Here is a 20,380-nt window from a genome sequence, read left to right as displayed (position 1 = left end):
TATCTCTGAGTACAGATCATGTAGTAGATGTGTCCTGCAGTCCTATGTAACACCACAGATAACACAGTGATATCTCTGAGTACAGATCATGTAGTAGATGTGTCCTGCAGTCCTATGTAACACCACAGATAACACAGTGATATCTCTGAGTACAGATCATGTAGTAGATGTGTCCTGCAGTCCCATGTAACACCACAGATAACACAGTGATATCTCTGAGTACAGATCAGGTGTGCCCCCAGGTATTCCTCCCCCATAAGGCCAGGGCACCCAGGTAAATGCCAGACTCCATGTCACAAGTGAATGTGATAACTTTATTTTTTCTTCCACCCCTGAATCCCAATGATTGCATTTCCTGTCTGTATGTCGGGGCTAGAAGCAGAGATGATCATTGGATTCAGAGACGCCATACACCTGGACCTCGCACAGCTGGAGATAGTTGGTCTTTCCTTGCAGGATGATGTTGACGTATTGACCCACCATGTTGTTACACTGGAAGGTCTTGGTGCCCCCATTGGGTATAGACCTGATTTCTGCACAGCTGGGATGAAACAGAGAATTGTTATATCATCACATGGCAGTGCCAGGGAAGCAGATACATGGCAGCACCAGGGAAGCAGATACATGGCAGCACCAGGGGAGCAGATACGTGGCAGCACCAGGGGAGCAGATACATGGCAGCACCAGGGGAGCAGATTCGTGGCAGCACCAGGGGAGCAGATACATGGCAGCGCCAGGGGAGCAGATACATGGCAGCACCAGGGAAGCAGATACATGGCAGCACCAGGGAAGCAGATACATGGCAGCACCAGGGGAGCAGATACATGGCAGCACCAGGGGAGCAGATACGTGGCAGCACCAGGGGAGCAGATACATGGCAGCACCAGGGGAGCAGATTCGTGGCAGCACCAGGGGAGCAGATACATGGCAGCACCAGGGGAGCAGATACATGGCAGCGCCAGGGGAGCAGATACATGGCAGCACCAGGGGAGCAGATACATGGCAGCACCAGGGGAGCAGATACATGGCAGCGCCAGGGGAGCAGATACATGGCAGCACCAGGGGAGCAGATACATGGCAGCGCCAGGGGAGCAGATACATGGCAGCACCAGGGGAGCAGATACATGGCAGCGCCAGGGGAGCAGATACATGGCAGTGCCAGGGGAGCAGATACATGGCAGCACCAGGGGAGCAGATACAGGGCAGCGCCGGGGGAGCAGATACATGGCAGTGCCAGGGGAGCAGATACAGGGCAGCACCAGGGGAGCAGATACATGGCAGCGCCGGGGGAGCAGATACAGGGCAGCGCCAGGGGAGCAGATACAGGGCAGCGCCAGGGGAGCAGATACATGGTGGCAGCGCCAGGGGAGCAGATACATGGCAGCGCCAGGGGAGCAGATACATGGTGGCAGTGCCAGGGGAGCAGATACATGGCAGTGCCAGGGGAGCAGATACATGGCAGCGCCGGGGGAGCAGATACATGGCAGCGCCGGGGGAGCAGATACATGGCAGCACCAGGGAAGCAGATACAGGGCAGCGCCAGGGGAGCAGATACATGGCAGCGCCAGGGGAGCAGATACATGGCAGCGCCGGGGGAGCAGATACATGGCAGCGCCGGGGGAGCAGATACATGGCAGCGCCGGGGGAGCAGATACATGGCAGCGCCGGGGGAGCAGATACATGGCAGCGCCGGGGGAGTAGATACGTGGCAGCGCCGGGGGAGCAGATACATGGCAGCGCCGGGGGAGCAGATACATGGCAGCGCCGGGGGAGCAGATACGTGGCAGCGCCGGGGGAGCAGATACATGGCAGCGCCGGGGGAGCAGATACATGGCAGCGCCAGGGGAACAGATACGTTGCAGTGCCAGGGGAGCAGATACATGGCAGCGCCTGGGGAGCAGATACATGGCAGCGCCAGGGGAGCAGATACAGGGCAGCGCCGGGGGAGCAGATACATGGCAGCGCCAGGGGAGCAGATACAGGGCAGCGCCGGGGGAGCAGATACATGGCAGCGCCTGGGGAGCAGATACATGGCAGCGCCAGGGGAGCAGATACAGGGCAGCGCCGGGGGAGCAGATACATGGCAGCGCCAGGGGAGCAGATACAGGGCAGCGCCGGGGGAGCAGATACAGGGCAGCGCCAGGGGAGCACTGGAAATGCGCGCGTTTGGCTGGTTTGAATCAGTTTTTCTTCATTAGTGGTAGTTTAAGAAGCTGAGAAAATGTTAATACAGGATTCAAAGCAGCCAAACACATGGTAAACATGCAAAAACGCAGCAAGAACTGTCAAAGAACGCACCATGTGACACCACCCTTAGTTATACTGTACATATGCCTGTGTTATACCCTTTTTCTGCCAGTAGATGGTGCAGGAGCGCTACATAAAGATGAATGGGTGTAGTATTGCTGCATAATGACCAGTAGATGGCAGTGTAAGTAAGGTTGGAGTTTTGTACAGTAGTCCATCTGTATAGTAGGATGAGAGAAGGGCAGGTAAGTGTACATGTATATAGAGAGCATATACATATATATATATATATATATATATATATATATATATATATACTGTATATATGTGTGTGTGTATTATATTTGGGTGGTAGCCCAGGGTCCATGGTCACCCAAACCACCCACCAAATGTTATACTGAGAAGGACCTTCACCCATGAAATCCATGTCCATCTGTTCCTGCTCCTTTGAAGTCCTGAACTTGCAGATTGAAAGCAGCAGAAGGGACACGTCCTCCATTCCCCAAGAAGCTTCTAGTCCCATTTATAGGAAGTGATTGCAGACTTGTAGGGGCCATAATATTCATCATACGGCCCAGGACCCAGGGCTGTCCTAATCCGCCCCTGATAGAGAGAATATAGGGGCAGATTTACTTACCCAGTCCATTCGCGACCCAGCGGCGCGTTCACTGCGGTGGATTCGGGTCCGGCCGGGATTCACTAAGGTAGTTCCTCCGACGTCCACCAGGTGGCGCTGCTGCGCTGAAGTTCCCCGGAATGCACTGAAGTTCACCGGCCTATCCTGGTGAAGGTAAGCACGAGTCCTGCGACACTTTTTTCGTTCGGCCACGCCCCCGATTTCCGTCGTGTGCATGCCAGCGCCGATGCACCACAATCCGATCGCGTGCGCCAAAATCCCGGGGCAAAACAGGGAAAATCGGAAATATTCGGGTAACACGGCGGGAAAATGTGAATCGGGCCCTTAGTAAATGACCCCCATAGACTTCAAATCCAAGGGGTGTGAGGGAGGATCCATCCGGGTGTTTTCCTTGGTGTGAGGAGACAACATTGATGTCATGTTTGCAGGGGACGAGTGAAGTTGCAGAAAAGTTGAAAGTTTCCTCAACTATGAGAAGACCAAATCGATTGCGGCCGAAACTTTGAAAAAGTTAAGGTTCTGGAACTGCCCAAATCTTATCCTGCATCAGAATAGTCACTGGACGGGAGCTCGGGGAAGCTCTGGTTTCCTATGAGATACACTCAGCGCTTGTGTCTGGTGATTGTGGAGCGCTGTACCGGATCCTATCTGCTATTTTACACATAATACCTGGTTTTCATTTTGGAAACTCCTTGTTTTTAATCTTGTACTTCTATCTGGAATATCGATTATATGAGATATTATATGTGCTATATAACTACAATACGAGGCTTTGGGATGGGGCTGTTGCTAAAAATCATTTTGAAAAGTCACATGTGATCTCCACCACCATAGGAAAATCCCTGGATCCATCCTCCCTCAAACTCCCTGGGCCATCAGGCTGCACTCTCTCTATATGTACATGTACACTTACCTGCCCTCCTCTTCCTCTCCGCCTCCACAGAAGGGCTGCAACTTACACAATTCTCTGACACAAGGTGCACTGCCCACTCCTGCCATCTACTGGTCATTGTGGTGCATTACTACATTCATTCATCTTCTGCCACCTTCTGGCAGAATAAAGGTATTACACAGGTCCATCTACAGTATAATGGCCTGAAATCACCAGAACACATCAGTTCTGCTTGACAAAGTTACAAACAGTTAAAAAAAAGGTTTTACATTGTGTTTTGTATTTCAGCTATAAATGTATATCACCATTACATATTAGATTATAACAGATTGCACCGTCCTCATGGAATATTCTTCTGCCTTTCACAAACGATTCATCACCTGACGCTGCATCCTACATATATGTTCAATATATACCTGTTATCTACACTACTAGATGACTCTCTATAATATATAGGACTATAATCAGTCACATTGTGAACCTGTAAGGAGGGCGGCTTGGAGCAAAGGAAAGGACAGACAGGACAGGGAGCCCTAAGCTGAGCCCCCCCCAGCTATCAACTGCCTACCTACCTCTAGTATCCTAGGTGATACGGGACAACCACGGGACACTTCCTCCCTAAGCCACAAAACATGACACAGTGAGGTCAGGGTTCCAGGATAAGGTCCGAGGAGATAGAGGGAAGAGCCGGGAAGCAGAGAGGAGAGGCAGAGGAGAAGCCAGGAGACAGAGGGAAGAGCCGGGAAGCAGAGAGGAGAGGCAGAGGAGAAGCCAGGAGACAGAGGGATGAGCCGGGCAGCAGAGAGGAGAGGCAGAGGAAAAGCCAGGAGACAGAGGGAAGAGCCGGGAAGCAGAGAGGAGAGGCAGAGGAGAAGCCAGGAGACAGAGGGAAGAGCCGGGAAGCAGAGAGGAGAGGCAGAGGAGAAGCCAGGAGACAGAGGGATGAGCCGGGAAGCAGAGAGGAGAGGCAGAGGAGAAGCCAGGAGACAGAGGGACGAGCCGGGCAGCAGAGAGGAGAGGCAGATGAGAAGCCAGGAGACAGAGGGACGAGCCGGGCAGCAGAGAGGAGAGGCAGAGGAGAAGCCCGGAGACAGAGGGATGAGCCGGGCAGCAGAGAGGAGAGGCAGAGGAGAAGCCCGGAGACAGAGGGATGAGCCGGGCAGCAGAGAGGAGAGGTAGAGGAGAAGCCAGGAGACAGAGGGATGAGCCGGGGAGCAGAGAGGAGAGGCAGAGGAGAAGCCAGGAGACAGAGGGATGAGCCGGGCAGCAGAGAGGAGAGGTAGAGGAGAAGCCAGGAGACAGAGGGATGAGCCGGGCAGCAGAGAGGAGAGGCAGAGGAAAAGCCAGGAGACAGAGGGAAGAGCCGGGAAGCAGAGAGGAGAGGCAGAGGAAAAGCCAGGAGACAGAGGGAAGAGCCGGGAAGCAGAGAGGAGAGGCAGAGGAGAAGCCAGGAGACAGAGGGATGAGCCGGGCAGCAGAGAGGAGAGGCAGAGGAAAAGCCAGGAGACAGAGGGAAGAGCCGGGAAGCAGAGAGGAGAGGCAGAGGAGAAGCCAGGAGACAGAGGGAAGAGCCGGGAAGCAGAGAGGAGAGGCAGAGGAGAAGCCAGGAGACAGAGGGATGAGCCGGGAAGCAGAGAGGAGAGGCAGAGGAGAAGCCAGGAGACAGAGGGACGAGCCGGGCAGCAGAGAGGAGAGGCAGATGAGAAGCCAGGAGACAGAGGGACGAGCCGGGCAGCAGAGAGGAGAGGCAGAGGAGAAGCCCGGAGACAGAGGGATGAGCCGGGCAGCAGAGAGGAGAGGCAGAGGAGAAGCCCGGAGACAGAGGGATGAGCCGGGCAGCAGAGAGGAGAGGTAGAGGAGAAGCCAGGAGACAGAGGGATGAGCCGGGGAGCAGAGAGGAGAGGCAGAGGAGAAGCCAGGAGACAGAGGGATGAGCCGGGCAGCAGAGAGGAGAGGTAGAGGAGAAGCCAGGAGACAGAGGGATGAGCCGGGCAGCAGAGAGGAGAGGCAGAGGAGAAGCCAGGAGACAGATGGATGAGCCGGGGAGCAGAAAGGAGAGGCAGAGGAGAAGCCAGGAGACAGAGGGATGAGCCGGGCAGCAGAGAGGAGAGGCAGAGGAGAAGCCAGGAGACAGAGGGATGAGCCGGGCAGCAGAGAGGAGAGGCAGAGGAGAAGCCAGGAGACAGAGGGATGAGCCGGGCAGCAGAGAGGAGAGGCAGAGGAGAAGCCAGGAGACAGAGGGATGAGCCGGGCAGCAGAGAGGAGAGGCAGATGAGAAGCCAGGAGACAGAGGGATGAGCCGGGCAGCAGAGAGGAGAGGCAGATGAGAAGCCAGGAGACAGAGGGATGAGCCGGGCAGCAGAGAGGAGAGGCAGAGGAGAAGCCTGGAGACAGAGGGATGAGCCGGGCAGCAGAGAGGAGAGGCAGAGGAGAAGCCAGGAGACAGAGGGATGAGCCGGGGAGCAGAGAGGAGAGGCAGAGGAGAAGCCAGGAGACAGAGGGATGAGCAGGGGAGCAGAGAGGAGAGGCAGAGGAGAAGCCAGGAGACAGAGGGATGAGCCGGGCAGCAGAGAGGAGAGGCAGAGGAGAAGCCAGGAGACAGAGGGATGAGCCGGGCAGCAGAGAGGAGAGGCAGATGAGAAGCCTGGAGACAGAGGAATGAGCCGGGCAGCAGCGAGGAGAGGCAGAGGAGAAGCCAGGAGACAGAGGGATGAGCCGGGCAGCAGAGAGGAGAGGCAGAGGAGAAGCCAGGAGACAGAGGGATGAGCCCGGGAGCAGAGAGGAGAGGCAGAGGAGAAGCCAGGAGACAGAGGGATGAGCCGGGGAGCAGAGAGGAGAGGCAGAGGAGAAGCCAGGAGACAGAGGGATGAGCCGGGTAGCAGAGAGGAGAGGCAGAGGAGAAGCCAGGAGACAGAGAGATGAGCTGGGCAGCAGAGAGGAGAGGCAGAGGAGAAGCCAGGAGACAGAGGGATGAGCCGGGCAGCAGAGAGGAGAGGCAGAGGAGAAGCCAGGAGACAGATCGATGAGCCGGGCAGCAGAAAGGAGAGGCAGAGAAGAAGCCAGGAGAAAGAGAGATGAGCTGGGCAGCAGAGAGGAGAGGCAGAGGAGAAGCCAGGAGACAGAGGGATGATCCGGGCAGCAGAGAGGAGAGGAGAGGAGAAGCCAGGAGACAGAGGGATGAGCCGGGCAGCAGAGAGGAGAGGCAGAGGAGAAGCCAGGAGACAGAGAGATGAGCTGGGCAGCAGAGAGGAGAGGCAGAGGAGAAGCCAGGAGACAGAGGGATGAGCCGGGCAGCAGAGAGTAGAGGCAGAGGAGAAGCCAGGAGACAGAGGGATGAGCCGGGCAGCAGAGAGGAGAGGCAGAGGAGAAGCCAGGAGACAGAGGGATGATCCGGGTAGCAGAAAGGAGAGGCAGAGGAGAAGCCAGGAGACAGAGAGATAAGCCGGGCAGCAGAAAGGAGAGGCAGAGGAGAAGCCAGGAGACAGAGAGATGAGCCGGGCAGCAGAGAAGAGAGGCAGAGGAGAAGCCAGGAGACAGAGGGATGAGCCGGGTAGCAGAAAGGAGAGGCAGAGGAGAAGCCAGGAGACAGAGAGATGAGCCGGGCAGCAGAAAGGAGAGGCAGAGGAGAAGCCAGGAGACAGAGAGATGAGCTGGGCAGCAGAGAGGAGAGGCAGAGGAGAAGCCAGGAGACAGAGGGATGAGCCCGGGAGCAGAGAGGAGAGGCAGAGGAGAAGCCAGGAGACAGAGGGATGAGCCGGGCAGCAGAGAGGAGAGGCAGAGAAGAAGCCAGGAGACAGAGGGATGAGCCGGGTAGCAGAGAGGAGAGGCAGAGGAGAAGCCAGGAGACAAAGAGATGAGCTGGGCAGCAGAGAGGAGAGGCAGAGGAGAAGCCAGGAGACAGAGGGATGAGCCGGGCAGCAGAGAGGAGAGGCAGAGGAGAAGCCAGGAGACAGAGGGATGAGCCGGGCAGCAGAGAGGAGAGGCAGAGGAGAAGCCAGGAGACAGAGGGATGAGCCGGGCAGCAGAGAGGAGAGGCAGAGGAGAAGCCAGGAGACAGAGAGATGAGCCGCGCAGCAGAGAGGAGAGGCAGAGGAGAAGCCAGGAGACAGAGGGATGAGCCGGGCAGCAGAGAGGAGAGGCAGAGGAGAAGCCAGGAGACAGATGGATGAGCCGGGCAGCAGAGAGGAGAGACAGAGGAGAAGCCAGGAGACAGAGGGATGAGCCGGGCAGCAGAGAGGAGAGGCAGAGGAGAAGCCAGGAGACAGAGGGATGATCCGGGTAGCAGAGAGGAGAGGCAGAGGAGACAGAGGGATGAGCCGGGCAGCAGAGAGGAGAGGCAGAGGAGACAGAGGGATGATCCGGGCAGCAGAGAGGAGAGGCAGAGGAGAAGCCAGGAGACAGAGAGATGAGCCGGGCAGCAGAGAGGAGAGGCAAAGGAGAAGCCAGGAGACAGAGGGATGAGCCGGGCAGCAGAGAGGAGAGGAGAGGAGAAGACAGGAGACAGAGGGATGATCCGGGCAGCAGAGAGGAGAGGCAGAGGAGAAGCCAGGAGACAGAGGGATGAGCCGGGCAGCAGAGAGGAGAGGCAGAGGAGAAGCCAGGAGACAGAGGGATGAGCCGGGCAGCAGAGAGGAGAGGCAGAGGAGAAGCCAGGAGACAGAGGGATGAGCCGGGCAGCAGAGAGGAGAGGCAGAGGAGAAGCCAGGAGACAGAGGGATGAGCCGGGCAGCAGAGAGGAGAGGCAGAGGAGAAGCCAGGAGACAGAGGGATGAGCCGGGCAGCAGAGAGGAGAGGCAGAGGAGAAGCCAGGAGACAGAGGGATGAGCCGGGCAGCAGAGAGGAGAGGCAGAGGAGAAGCCAGGAGACAGAGAGATGAGCCAGGCAGCAGAGAGGAGAGGCAGAGGAGAAGCCAGGAGACAGAGGGATGAGCCGGGCAGCAGAGAGGAGAGGCAGAGGAGAAGCCAGGAGACAGAGAGATGAGCTGGGCAGCAGAGAGGAGAGGCAGAGGAGAAGCCAGGAGACAGAGGGATGAGCCGGGCAGCAGAGAGGAGAGGCAGAGGAGAAGCCAGGAGACAGAGGGATGAGCCCGGGAGCAGAGAGGAGAGGCAGAGGAGAAGCCAGGAGACAGAGGGATGAGCCATGCAGCAGAGAGGAGAGGCAGAGGAGAAGCCAGGAGACAGAGGGATGAGCCGGGCAGCAGAGAGGAGAGGCAAAGGAGAAGCCAGGAGACAGAGGGATGAGCCGGGCAGCAGAGAGGAGAGGCAGAGGAGAAGCCTGGAGACAGAGGGATGAGCCGGGCAGCAGAGAGGAGAGGAGAGGAGAAGCCAGGAGACAGAGGGATGAGCCGGGCAGCAGAGAGGAGAGGCGGAGGAGAAGCCAGGAGACAGATGGATGAGCCGGGCAGCAGAGAGGAGAGGCAGAGGAGAAGCCAGGAGACAGAGGGATGAGCCGGGCAGCAGAGAGGAGAGGCAGAGGAGAAGCCAGGAGACAGAGGGATGAGCCGGGCAGCAGAGAGGAGAGGAGAAGCCAGGAGACAGATGGATGAGCCGGGCAGCAGAGAGGAGAGGCAGAGGAGAAGCCAGGAGACAGAGGGATGAGCCGGGCAGCAGAGAGGAGAGGCAGAGGAGAAGCCAGGAGACAGAGGGATGAGCCGGGCAGCAGAGAGGAGAGGCAGAGGAGAAGCCAGGAGACAGAGGGATGAGCCGGGCAACAGAGAGGAGAGGCAGAGGAGAAGCCAGGAGACAGAGGGATGAGCTGGGCAGCAGAGAGGAGAGGAGAGGAGAAGCCAGGAGACAGAGGGATGAGCCGGGCAGAGGAGAGGCAGAGGAGAAGCCAGGAGACAGAGGGATGAGCCGGGCAGCAGAGAGGAGATGCAGAGGAGAAGCCAGGAGACAGATGGATGAGCCGGGCAGCAGAGAGGAGATGCAGAGGAGAAGCCAGGAGACAGATGGATGAGCCGGGCAGCAGAGAGGAGAGACAGAGGAGAAGCCATGAGACAGAGGGATGAGCCGAGTAGCAGAGAGGAGAGGCAGAGGAGAAGCCAGGAGACAGAGGGATGAGCAGGGGAGCAGAGAGGAGAGGCAGAGGAGAAGCCAGGAGACAGAGGGATGAGCCGGGTAGCAGAGAGGAGAGGCAGAGGAGAAGCCAGGAGACAGATGGATGAGCCGGGCAGCAGAGAGGAGAGGCGGAGGAAAAGCCAGGAGACAGATGGATGAGCCGGGCAGCAGAGAGGAGAGGCAGAGGAGAAGCCAGGAGACAGAGGGATGAGCCGGGCAACAGAGAGGAGAAGCAGAGGAGAAGCCAGGAGACAGATGGATGAGCCGGGCAGCAGAGAGGAGAGGCAGAGGAGAAGCCAGGAGACAGAGGGATGAGCCGGGCAGCAGAGAGGAGAGGCAGAGGAGAAGCCAGGAGACAGAGGGATGAGCCGGGCAGCAGAGAGGAGAGGCAGAGGAGAAGCCAGGAGACAGAGGGATGAGCCGGGCAACAGAGAGGAGAAGCAGAGGAGACAGACGGATGAGCCGGGGAGCAGAGAGGAGAGGCAGAGGAGAAGCCAGGAGACAGAGGGATGAGCCAGGCAACAGAGAGGAAAGGCAGAGGAAAAGCCAGGAGACAGAGGGATGAGCCGGGCAGCAGAGAGGAGAGGCAGAGGAGAAGCCAGGAGACAGAGGGATGAGCCGGGCAACAGAGAGGAGAAGCCAGGAGACAGAGGGATGAGTCGGGGAGCAGAGAGGAGAGGCAGAGGAGAAGCCAGGAGACAGAGGGATGAGCCTGGCAGCAGAGAGGAGAAGCCAGGAGACAGAGGGATGAGCCGGGCAGCAGAGAGGAGAGGCAGAGGAGAAGCCAGGAGACAGAGGGATGAGCCTGGCAGCAGAGAGGAGAAGCCAGGAAACAGAGCGATGAGCCGGGCAGCAGAGAGGAGAGGCAGAGGAGACAGAGGGATGAGCCGGGCAGCAGAGAGGAGAGGCAGAGGAGAAGCCAGGAGACAGATGGATGAGCCGGGCAGCAGAGAGGAGAGGCAGAGGAGAAGCCAGGAGACAGAGGGATGAGCCGGGCAGCAGAGAGGAGAGGCAGAGGAGAAGCCAGGAGACAGAGGGATGAGCCGGGCAACAGAGAGGAGAAGCCAGGAGACAGAGGGATGAGTCGGGGAGCAGAGAGGAGAGGCAGAGGAGAAGCCAGGAGACAGAGGGATGAGCCTGGCAGCAGAGAGGAGAAGCCAGGAGAAAGAGGGATGAGCCGGGCAGCAGAGAGGAGAGGCAGAGGAGAAGCCAGGAGACACAGGGATGAGCCTGGCAGCAGAGAGGAGAAGCCAGGAAACAGAGCGATGAGCCGGGCAGCAGAGAGGAGAGGCAGAGGAGACAGAGGGATGAGCCGGGCAGCAGAGAGGAGAGGCAGAGGAGAAGCCAGGAGACAGATGGATGAGCCGGGCAGCAGAGAGGAGAGGCAGAGGACAAGCCAGGAGATAGATGGATGAGCCGGACAGCAGAGTTTAGGATGGATTGGAGAGGTGCGAGACAGGGTTGGATTAAGATTGGTGGGGGCCACTGGGTTATTAGAGGTCCCACAGATCATTGCTGAACTTGGGTTATTAGAGGTCCCTTATATCATCTCGACCTTGGGTTATTAGGGGTCCCTCAGATCATTGCTCACCTTGGGTTATTGGGGGTCCCTCAGATCATTGCTCACCTTGGGTTATTAGAGGTCCCTCAGATCATCACTGACCTTGGGTTATAAGAGGTCCCTCAGATCATTGCTCACCTTGGGTTATTAGAGGTCCCTCAGGTCATTGCTCACCTTGGGTTATTAGAGGTCCCTCAGATCATTGCTCACCTTGGGTTATTAGAGGTCCCTCAGGTCATTGCTCACCTTGGGTTATTAGAGGTCCCTCAGATCATTGCTCACCTTGGGTTATTAGAGGTCCCTCAGATCATTGCTCACCTTGGGTTATTAGAGGTCCCTCAGGTCATTGCTCACCTTGGGTTATTAGAGGTCCCTCAGATCATCACTGACCTTGGGTTATTAGAGGTCCCTCAGGTCATCGCTGACCTTGGGTTATTAGAGGTCCCTCAGACCATCGCTGACCTTGGGTTATTAGAGGTCCCTCAGGTCATTGCTCACCTTGGGTTATTAGAGGTCCCTCAGGTCATTGCTCACCTTGGGTTATTAGAGGTCCCTCAGACCATCACTGACCTTGGGTTATTAGAGGTCCCTCAGGTCATCACTGACCTTGGAGGTCCCTCAGATCATCGCTTACCTTGGGTTATTAGAGGTCCCTCAGACCATCGCTCACCTTGGGTTATTAGAGATCCCTCAGATCATCACTGACCTTGGGTTATTAGAGGTCCCTCAGATCATCACTGACCTTGGGTTATTAGAGGTCCCTCAGGTCATTGCTCACCTTGGGTTATTAGAGGTCCCTCAGGTCATTGCTCACCTTGGGTTATTAGAGGTCCCTCAGACCATTGCTCACCTTGGGTTATTAGAGGTCCCTCAGATCATCGCTCACCTTGGGTTATTAGAGGTCCCTCAGGTCATTGCTCACCTTGGGTTATTAGAGGTCCCTCAGACCATCGCTCACCTTGGGTTATTAGAGGTCCCTCAGATCATCACTGACCTTGGGTTATTAGAGGTCCCTCAGGTCATTGCTCACCTTGGGTTATTAGAGGTCCCTCAGACCATCGCTCACCTTGGGTTATTAGAGGTCCCTCAGATCATCGCTCACCTTGGGTTATTAGAGGTCCCTCAGGTCATTGCTCACCTTGGGTTATTAGAGGTCCCTCAGACCATCGCTCACCTTGGGTTATTAGAGGTCCCTCAGATCATCACTGACCTTGGGTTATTAGAGGTCCCTCAGGTCATTGCTCACCTTGGGTTATTAGAGGTCCCTCAGACCATCGCTCACCTTGGGTTATTAGAGGTCCCTCAGACCATTGCTCACCTTGGGTTATTAGAGGTCCCTCAGACCATCGCTCACCTTGGGTTATTGTTGCCGTTGTTTTCCAGAGAGTTCCCCACCAGGATTCTGGCTCCGTTCAGCCTCTCCCCACAGCAGTCTCCTCTGTTAGTGATGATGATGTGGGAGATCTTGTGAGGTCTCAGCAGGTCCACCCTCCACCATGGAGACACCTCAATATTGGTACAGGAGCAGGATCCATGGTAGAAGTTGGAGTCCAGATTCCCGTCCACAGCATTGATGGCGCTGGTGGTGCCGCTGTATATGGAGGATTGCGTCGCCCGACCTTGTAGGGCGATATTTCTGTCTATAATAAAAGAGATACAAAGTATCAATCCAGAAGCTGAAAATCCACCAACATCTTGTGTCCAATGACACAGCTGCAGGGTCGTTACAGTGTATTCATCAGACACTACATGTATAACGGGTGTAAGGAAGATTTCTTACTAGGAATGAAGTCCTGAGCAGCTGCAGTAGATACAATCCACAGCAGGGCGGCGCTATGGAGTAATGTCATTCTCCTGATGTCCCTGTAACAATCTGCAACATTCATACAATTAGATTCCATCGATAACATTGTCATTATAAGACTACAAGTATCACAGTGCACAACTACAACCCCCAATCGCCAATGTGTTACCTGCTCTGATCAGTGGCTACAGATTATCTGCATTGACTATTGCATCTATCATTACATCCTCCCTGATTTATACTGCAGCTCTGCTCTCATTACTTCTCTTACCTGCGGGGATAGTCTGTCTCTGTGAGGTACGAGGTAGAGGAGCCGCTATATATGAGGCACCGCCTGTGCTCGAGGCTCCTCCTGGGTATAATGGCCGCCATACATCCTCATATCTATATGTGCACATACATGTAACACGGGTAAATATTGACACAAGAGTCGCCCCGATGAATGGGCTCCGCGGCGCCACCTGTGCGATCCTATGATAACCCCGAGGGTGCAGGGGGTTATCTCTCACATACCGGAGGATTATCCACTAATATTCTCTGATCTTATGACTGTGCAAATATTTGCAGGTTTCTCCAAGGGAAAGTCTACAGCAAACAGAGGTTTCTTCTAGGAACTTTATTATTAGACAGGACTGAGGGGCGCGGTCTGGGGGTCTGGTCTGGGGGCCTAGTCTGGGGGCTCGGTCTGGTCTGGGGGTCTGGGAGCCTGGTCTGGGGACCCGGTCTGGGGGTCTGGTCTGGGGGCCCGGTCTGGGGTACTAATAGTCCAGGCTCATTTAGGGGATTAGGCCTGAAGTGTGAATAAGTTTCGGGGGTCTGCTGTGAGATCCGTTCTGAATGGTATAATGGGTCTATATGAGTAGTCAGGTCTGAGCTGTGCATTAGCTTGGAGGGTCTCATGTATTATATGAGGTGGTCTCATCTGGGATCTATATTAGAACTGGAGGTCTGGCCTAAGGGCTATAAAGTTTAGTGGATCTGAGTCTATTTTAGGTTAGATGGTGGGGTCTCGGTATTTGTCGGGGGTCTAGATACTGCATTTATGTAGGAAGTCTGGTTTGGGGTCTGTATTAGTTCAATAGTCTGGTCTTGAGTCTGTATTGGGCCGCCATCATGGGGGGGGGGGGGAGGTAGTGTGACTGTGTTAAGGGGACCCCAAGTCACAGAAATCCTGTTACATGGAACTCACTGTTCACACAGGGTCAGATTATGATTCTGTGGGTGGTGGGGGGCCCACAAAATGTGCCAGTTAGGGGCCCCAAACTTCCTAGTGGTGGCCCTGTTAAAGGTTCTGGTCATCTGAGTCGTCACGATTTAGTTTAGTTTAGGGAGTCTGGGTCCTACATGTATGTGGGGGTTATCTGGTTTGGGGGTCTGTTATTAGCGTGGTATTTTAGTTTAGGATTCTGGTCTGGGGTCTGTATGTATGTAGGATGTCTGGTTTGATGTTAGGTTGCCATTAGTCTGGTCTGGGGTCTGTATGTAGGATGTCTGGTTTGATGTTAGGTTGCTATTAGTCTGGTCTGGGGTCTGTATGTATGTAGGACGTCTGGTTTGATGTTAGGTTGCTATTAGTCTGGTCTGGGGTCTGTATGTAGGACGTCTGGTTTGATGTTAGGTTGCTATTAGTTTGGTCTGGGGTCTGTATGTATGTAGGACGTCTGGTTTGATGTTAGGTTGCTATTAGTCTGGTCTGGGGTCTGTATGTAGGATGTCTGGTTTGATGTTAGGTTGCCATTAGTCTGGTCTGGGGTCTGTATGTAGGATGTCTGGTTTGATGTTAGGTTGCTATTAGTCTGGTCTGGGGTCTGTATGTAGGATGTCTGGTTTGATGTTAGGTTGCTATTAGTCTGGTCTGGGGTCTGTATGTAGGATGTCTGGTTTGATGTTAGGTTGCTATTAGTTTGGTCTGGGGTCTGTATGTATGTAGGACGTCTGGTTTGATGTTAGGTTGCTATTAGTCTGGTCTGGGGTCTGTATGTAGGATGTCTGGTTTGATGTTAGGTTGCTATTAGTCTGGTCTGGGGTCTGTATGTATGTAGGACGTCTGGTTTGATGTTAGGTTGCTATTAGTCTGGTCTGGGGTCTGTATTAAAAAACACATTTGCGCCATTTTTTGTGTGCAGTGAATCGCTGTGCACTCCAAATGACTCCTCTCATGTTTCCTTCAGGTAGGTACAATCATGGGGACGCCAAATTTGTATAGCGTTCCTTATGTTTTAATGGATTTTAAAAAATTAAAACCTTCTGTTGTCCTATTCTGACGCTAATAACTTCTGTAAAGTGTCTTTTTATGCAGGGGGAGCTGACGTTTTCACTGCTACCATTACTACCATGGGGCCTGTGACACTTTTTGATGACTTTTTATTCAAACTTTTATGTCTGGTAAAATGGCAAAAATGTGGTGATTCGGACATTTGGGGGCTAATTTCTGTTACGAGCTTCACCGCCAGGAATAATTGTATTTTGATAGATTTGGATTTCTTTTTCCGGATGTGGCGATATCCTCCATGTTTACGATTTTATTTGTTTATTAATTTTATATGCGTTACTTACAGACAACAGCTGCCTTGTACTGTGCACAGGTCTGCCCCCTGCTGGTCATCCATCCTTATAATCAGGTGCACCTTATACTCCGGTGCGCCTTGTAGCCCGAAAAATATGGTAGTAAACTACACTACAAATGCATTGCAATATAATGTGAAAATGCAGATCTTTTATTACAGTCTGGCTCCAGCAGGCTGTAATAGAGAGGGTTAATAGGAGCCTCTCAGGGGCTTTCCAGTTGTCATAGCAACTAATCGGTAACCCCTGATGATATTGTGGGTGGTTCCAATCGGCAGTAATATGGCTGAGCCTGCGTGAGGCTGCTGTTTATGTGAAATGATCGTCTTTGACTACGGTAACATGTAAATTGCCACAACTGTTGCCAGCCCTGACCGCAGCAGTTACCTGCCGTATAATACACTGGACACCTGCCCTGTATGGAGAGGGAGCAGCTTATGACCCTTCTCCATAGAGCACTTACCTCTTTATGATGTATATTTACTATGGGCAGTGCTTGCAACAGTTAAAGGGATTTGCCCATGAAAGAAAATTCTGAGATTCCAATCCCCTGGTGGTGTTTACACAATAAAGATAATTTTTAACCCCTTACTGTACAATGTTACTCAGTGTTATTGCTGTTTTAGCTCCTATCTCTCAGTGAGGGTCAGTGTAAGATCCCAGAGTGTGAGTGGGGACTCTCTAAGTAGACACTTCATGATCCCTCTGTGCAATGAGATGCTGTGTGCTGACAATGTGCTTATATTATCAGGGTACAGGGTTATATACACTTTCCTTTAGCTTCTGAACATTCTACTAGTATCTGACACATAGAAAGAGAGATGATGAGATCCATGAGATGCCTATTTCACATAACTTTCTCCCCTCTGCTATGACAGCCATAACATATACAACACCCCTGCCAATGTATAGGCAAGGGAGTGCTTGCGAATGAGGCCCTCTACCTGTAGGATCCCTCTAGGGGAGTCTGATCAACTCGCCTTTAGGATAATGCAGTGATTAGGTGATTTAGCAGCAGTACATTCTGCCTTAAAAGGCAATGGTTAAATCTGTATAATGTTTATTATCCAATGATGTTCTTCCATGTGATCTGGAGTGTGATTGGAGAGTGATCCACCACCTGACCAGAGAATAATAAAACCCCTGGACAGGACAGGGCAAGGGGTCTTTACCACCTGGTCTGTTCTCAGCATGGACATCAACTTTTTAGCTCTTAGGCCTGAGCCTCACCACATTGGCAGCTCTTAGGCCCTAGCTCTCTTGCAGAGCAGACATCCTCTAAAACACACAGTGACCAGAGACAGTGCTTCACACAGAACATTCCATACCTGGACACAGCTACATCCCAGCCTCCACCTACTACCAGGCTGGTGAACTACTCCTGAGGATCACTCTCCATGATCACTCCAGTAATCCGGAATCTCCAACAATCCGGCATCTGTACAAGACCGTTTGGCTTGTTGCCTGCAGTTGTTCTAATAAAGAAGGGTGAGTTATTTTGCACGTCGTTGCCTCCGTCTGGTCCCTGAATACGGCTGTTACCATCAAGGGCTTCCCCATCCACTACCCAGGGACACATACTACAGACACTTAGGGCTGCCCCAGGGATGAACCAGTACATCAGCCCCTCCCTCCTTATTTCTTGCATACACCACCCGCTGGAGAGCTGCCAGGCTGTAGGACAGCCCTCCGGGTCCCCATACCGAGCACCGCAACACAGCGTGCCTAGGCCGCAACCACCAGTCACTCCGGTATTCTGGGCCCCGCTGCCTCCAGGACCCAAGAAAAGGCCCCGGTGGGGGATGTTGTACATACACAGCTCTGCTATATACCTACCTCCTCCTCCCTTGGATAAAGATCTTATCTTCCTGTAGCTTTTCTTTCCTCATAATGCTGCTTGCCGGAAGATAGTCAGTGGGGCTCATTTACTAAGGGTCGTGCTGCACTTTAGTTCACCTTTTTTGGGGATTGCGTGGCTTGCACAGGAATATAAGAAGTGTCTCCGCTGGGATTGTGTCTCACTCGACCCTTCCATGCGACACAAATTAGCGGCCGTGCCGTCGGATTCTCCCACTGATTCAGACTGAGCGCGGGCAAACCCTTGCCCTAAGAAAAAGATGGTGAACATTGCCTGACCTGAGTGGGCACTATACACGGACAATGCTGTGAAATCCAGTGACCGGGTAAGTAAATGTGCCCCAATGTCTGTGTGTGTGTTTGTGCCTGAGCTCGTCCTGAAATGCAGAGGGAGACGCTGGAGGCAGCGAGGAGCTCAGTGCAGCATCAGACAGGAGAACAAAATGTCTTACCGACCCTACAGCCAGAAAATCCAGGGTCGGATCCACAATCAAAATTGTGTACACCAAGACTGATAGAGACAGGTTGGAATTACAGAATTTCACAGATATATTTCTGTTAATAACAGTGAATTAGAGAATGTGATATTTTGTTATCCTGAGTTTATATAAGAAACTTGTCTTCGTGGGAGGAATACCCCTTTAAGAATATCTGATGTGTTACCTATTTTCCTAATGTTCTTGTCTGGGTCTACGTTGGTTTATGAGGGTTATTTGTTCTTCATAAATTTTACGGTCTTGGTTCTGCATCGGATCATCTGTGTCCCATCTACACAATGGGGCACATTTACTTGCCGGGTCTAGAGGAGATTCACTTACATTGTGCGCCCGACTTGCCGAATGTGTCGCTTCCCCGATCAGGTCCACCGGAGTTCCTTCCTCCTGGTGCATGTAAGTGCTTTCACCAATAAACTGTCCTCTCTCAGACATATAACTATATAGAGGTTACTCTATACCAGTGATGGCAAACCTTTTAGGCACAAACTACAACCAAAACCCGCATATTTTTCACAAAGTGCCAATGCGTCAATTTAAGCAGTAACTTATTACTCCCTGCCCTGTCACAGGTTTAAAGAATATAGGCACCTGCGGACCCCAATACAGTAGAAAGAAGAAGGTCCTGGGCTGTCTGGGACTTCAAGAGGCCTGGAGTCCTGTCTGGCGAACTCTGTGCTGGGGTGATGGCGCGGGTGCCCATAGAGAGGGCTCTGAGTGCCACCCGTGCCATAGGTTTGCCACCACTGCTCTATACCATATTAATCCTCCAGACTGCACCTATTGAGTAAGACCACTAGATGGCTGTAGAGTACTAAAAAATGAACTTTATTCATACATTGGGGGTCATTTACAAAGGGCCGATTTGCGTTTTCCCGACGTGTTACCCGAATATTTCCGAATTGCGCCGATTTCCCCTGTATTGCCCCGGGATTTTGGCGCACGCGATAGGATTGTGACACATCGGCGCTGGCATGCACCCGATGGAAATCGGGGGCGTGGCCGAAAGAAAACCCGGTGGATTCGGAAAAACCACCGCATTTAAAAAAAAAAAAAGTGTTGCGAAACTTGCACTCACCTTCACTAGGAATAGGCTGGTGAACTTGAGTGCATTTCAGCAGACTTCAGCGCAGCAGCGCCACCTGGTGGACGGCGGAGGAACTGTCTTAGTGAATCCCGGCCGGACCCGAATCCACCGCAGAGAACGCGCCGCTGGATCGCGAATGGACCGGGTAAGTAAATCTGCCCCATTGAGTAAAATAGATAATTATAATAACATTATACATATAAATTTCTACTATTATCCTTCCCTATATGAGAAAGGTGTAGGCCAGGTACAGGGAAAGAAAGGAAAAAAAGGGGTTAGCATGTAAGTGTAAATACCGCGGTTTCTCCGAATCCGTCCGATCGTCCAAGCACCACCCCCGATTTGTGTCGCATGAAAGCCGTCGCGATTGCGCCAAAATCCGATCGCGTGCAGCACAAATCCGAACTCCTCAGAATATCCGAAGTTTGTGCGGTCTGCAGACCCTTAGTAAATGAGTCCCAATGTTTGCAGAGTAAGGGGGATATTTATCAGGACCTCTGCACACCCCGGGGGGGCGCGGACGGAGGGGAGTGGGCCGGCGTGGGGCGTTACTGTTGCTGCCTGGCGTAGGATAAACGCTGCGCTGCTGGCAGCCCAATACATCAAGAGGCGGAAGCCTCTTGATGTATCGGGCTGCGAATTTGCAGCGGCGGGGTGATCAAGCGCCAGCGTATGATAAATATCCCCCTAATAATCTATATTCCCGTCTCCCACCATTAGTTAAAACTGATAACATAGAAGTTTGGTGCGGTCTGATGATGGCGGCCAAGTATAGACACACTGGGGCAGATTTACTTACCCGGTCCATTCGCCATCCAGCGGCGCGTTCTCTGCGGTGGATTCGGGTCTTCCAGTGATTCACTAAGGTAGTTCCCCCGACGTCCACCAGGTGTCACTGCTGCGCTGAAGTTCCTCGGAATGCACTGATCTTCACCAAGCCGGGCCGAGTGCAGGTAAGCGCGTGTCCAGCATTTTTTTTCGTTTTTCCGAATCCGTCAGGTTTTGTTCAGCTACGCCCCCCGATTTCCGTCGCGTGCATGCCGATGCGCCACAATCCGATCGCATGCGCCGAAATCCCGGGGCAATACAGGGAGAATCTGTGCAAAACGGAAATATTCGGTTAATCCGTCGCAAAAACGTGAATCGGGCCCTTAGTAAATGACCCCCATTAGGACACATT

The 20,380-nt window shown here is 53.5% G+C and overlaps 1 protein-coding gene across 1 annotated transcript; it reads right to left on the bottom strand.

Moving 5' to 3' along the window:
* Positions 1–323: 323 nt before the first annotated feature.
* Positions 324–13,265, bottom strand: LOC140122779 (fucolectin-1-like). The gene is made up of 3 exons (XM_072143978.1): positions 13,174–13,265; positions 12,748–13,033; positions 324–541 (listed from the first exon to the last, which is right to left on the bottom strand). Exons 1-3 carry the CDS (start codon positions 13,241–13,243, stop codon positions 373–375), a joined length of 525 nt encoding a protein of 174 aa, XP_072000079.1. The 5' UTR covers positions 13,244–13,265; the 3' UTR covers positions 324–372.
* Positions 13,266–20,380: the final 7,115 nt, after the last annotated feature.

The sequence above is a fragment of the Engystomops pustulosus genome, chromosome 3, assembly GCF_040894005.1.
Source record: "Engystomops pustulosus chromosome 3, aEngPut4.maternal, whole genome shotgun sequence".
Taxonomy (NCBI): domain Eukaryota; kingdom Metazoa; phylum Chordata; class Amphibia; order Anura; family Leptodactylidae; genus Engystomops; species Engystomops pustulosus.
The sequence above is the reverse complement of the archived record's forward strand: the minus strand, read 5'-3'. Positions and strand labels throughout refer to the sequence as shown.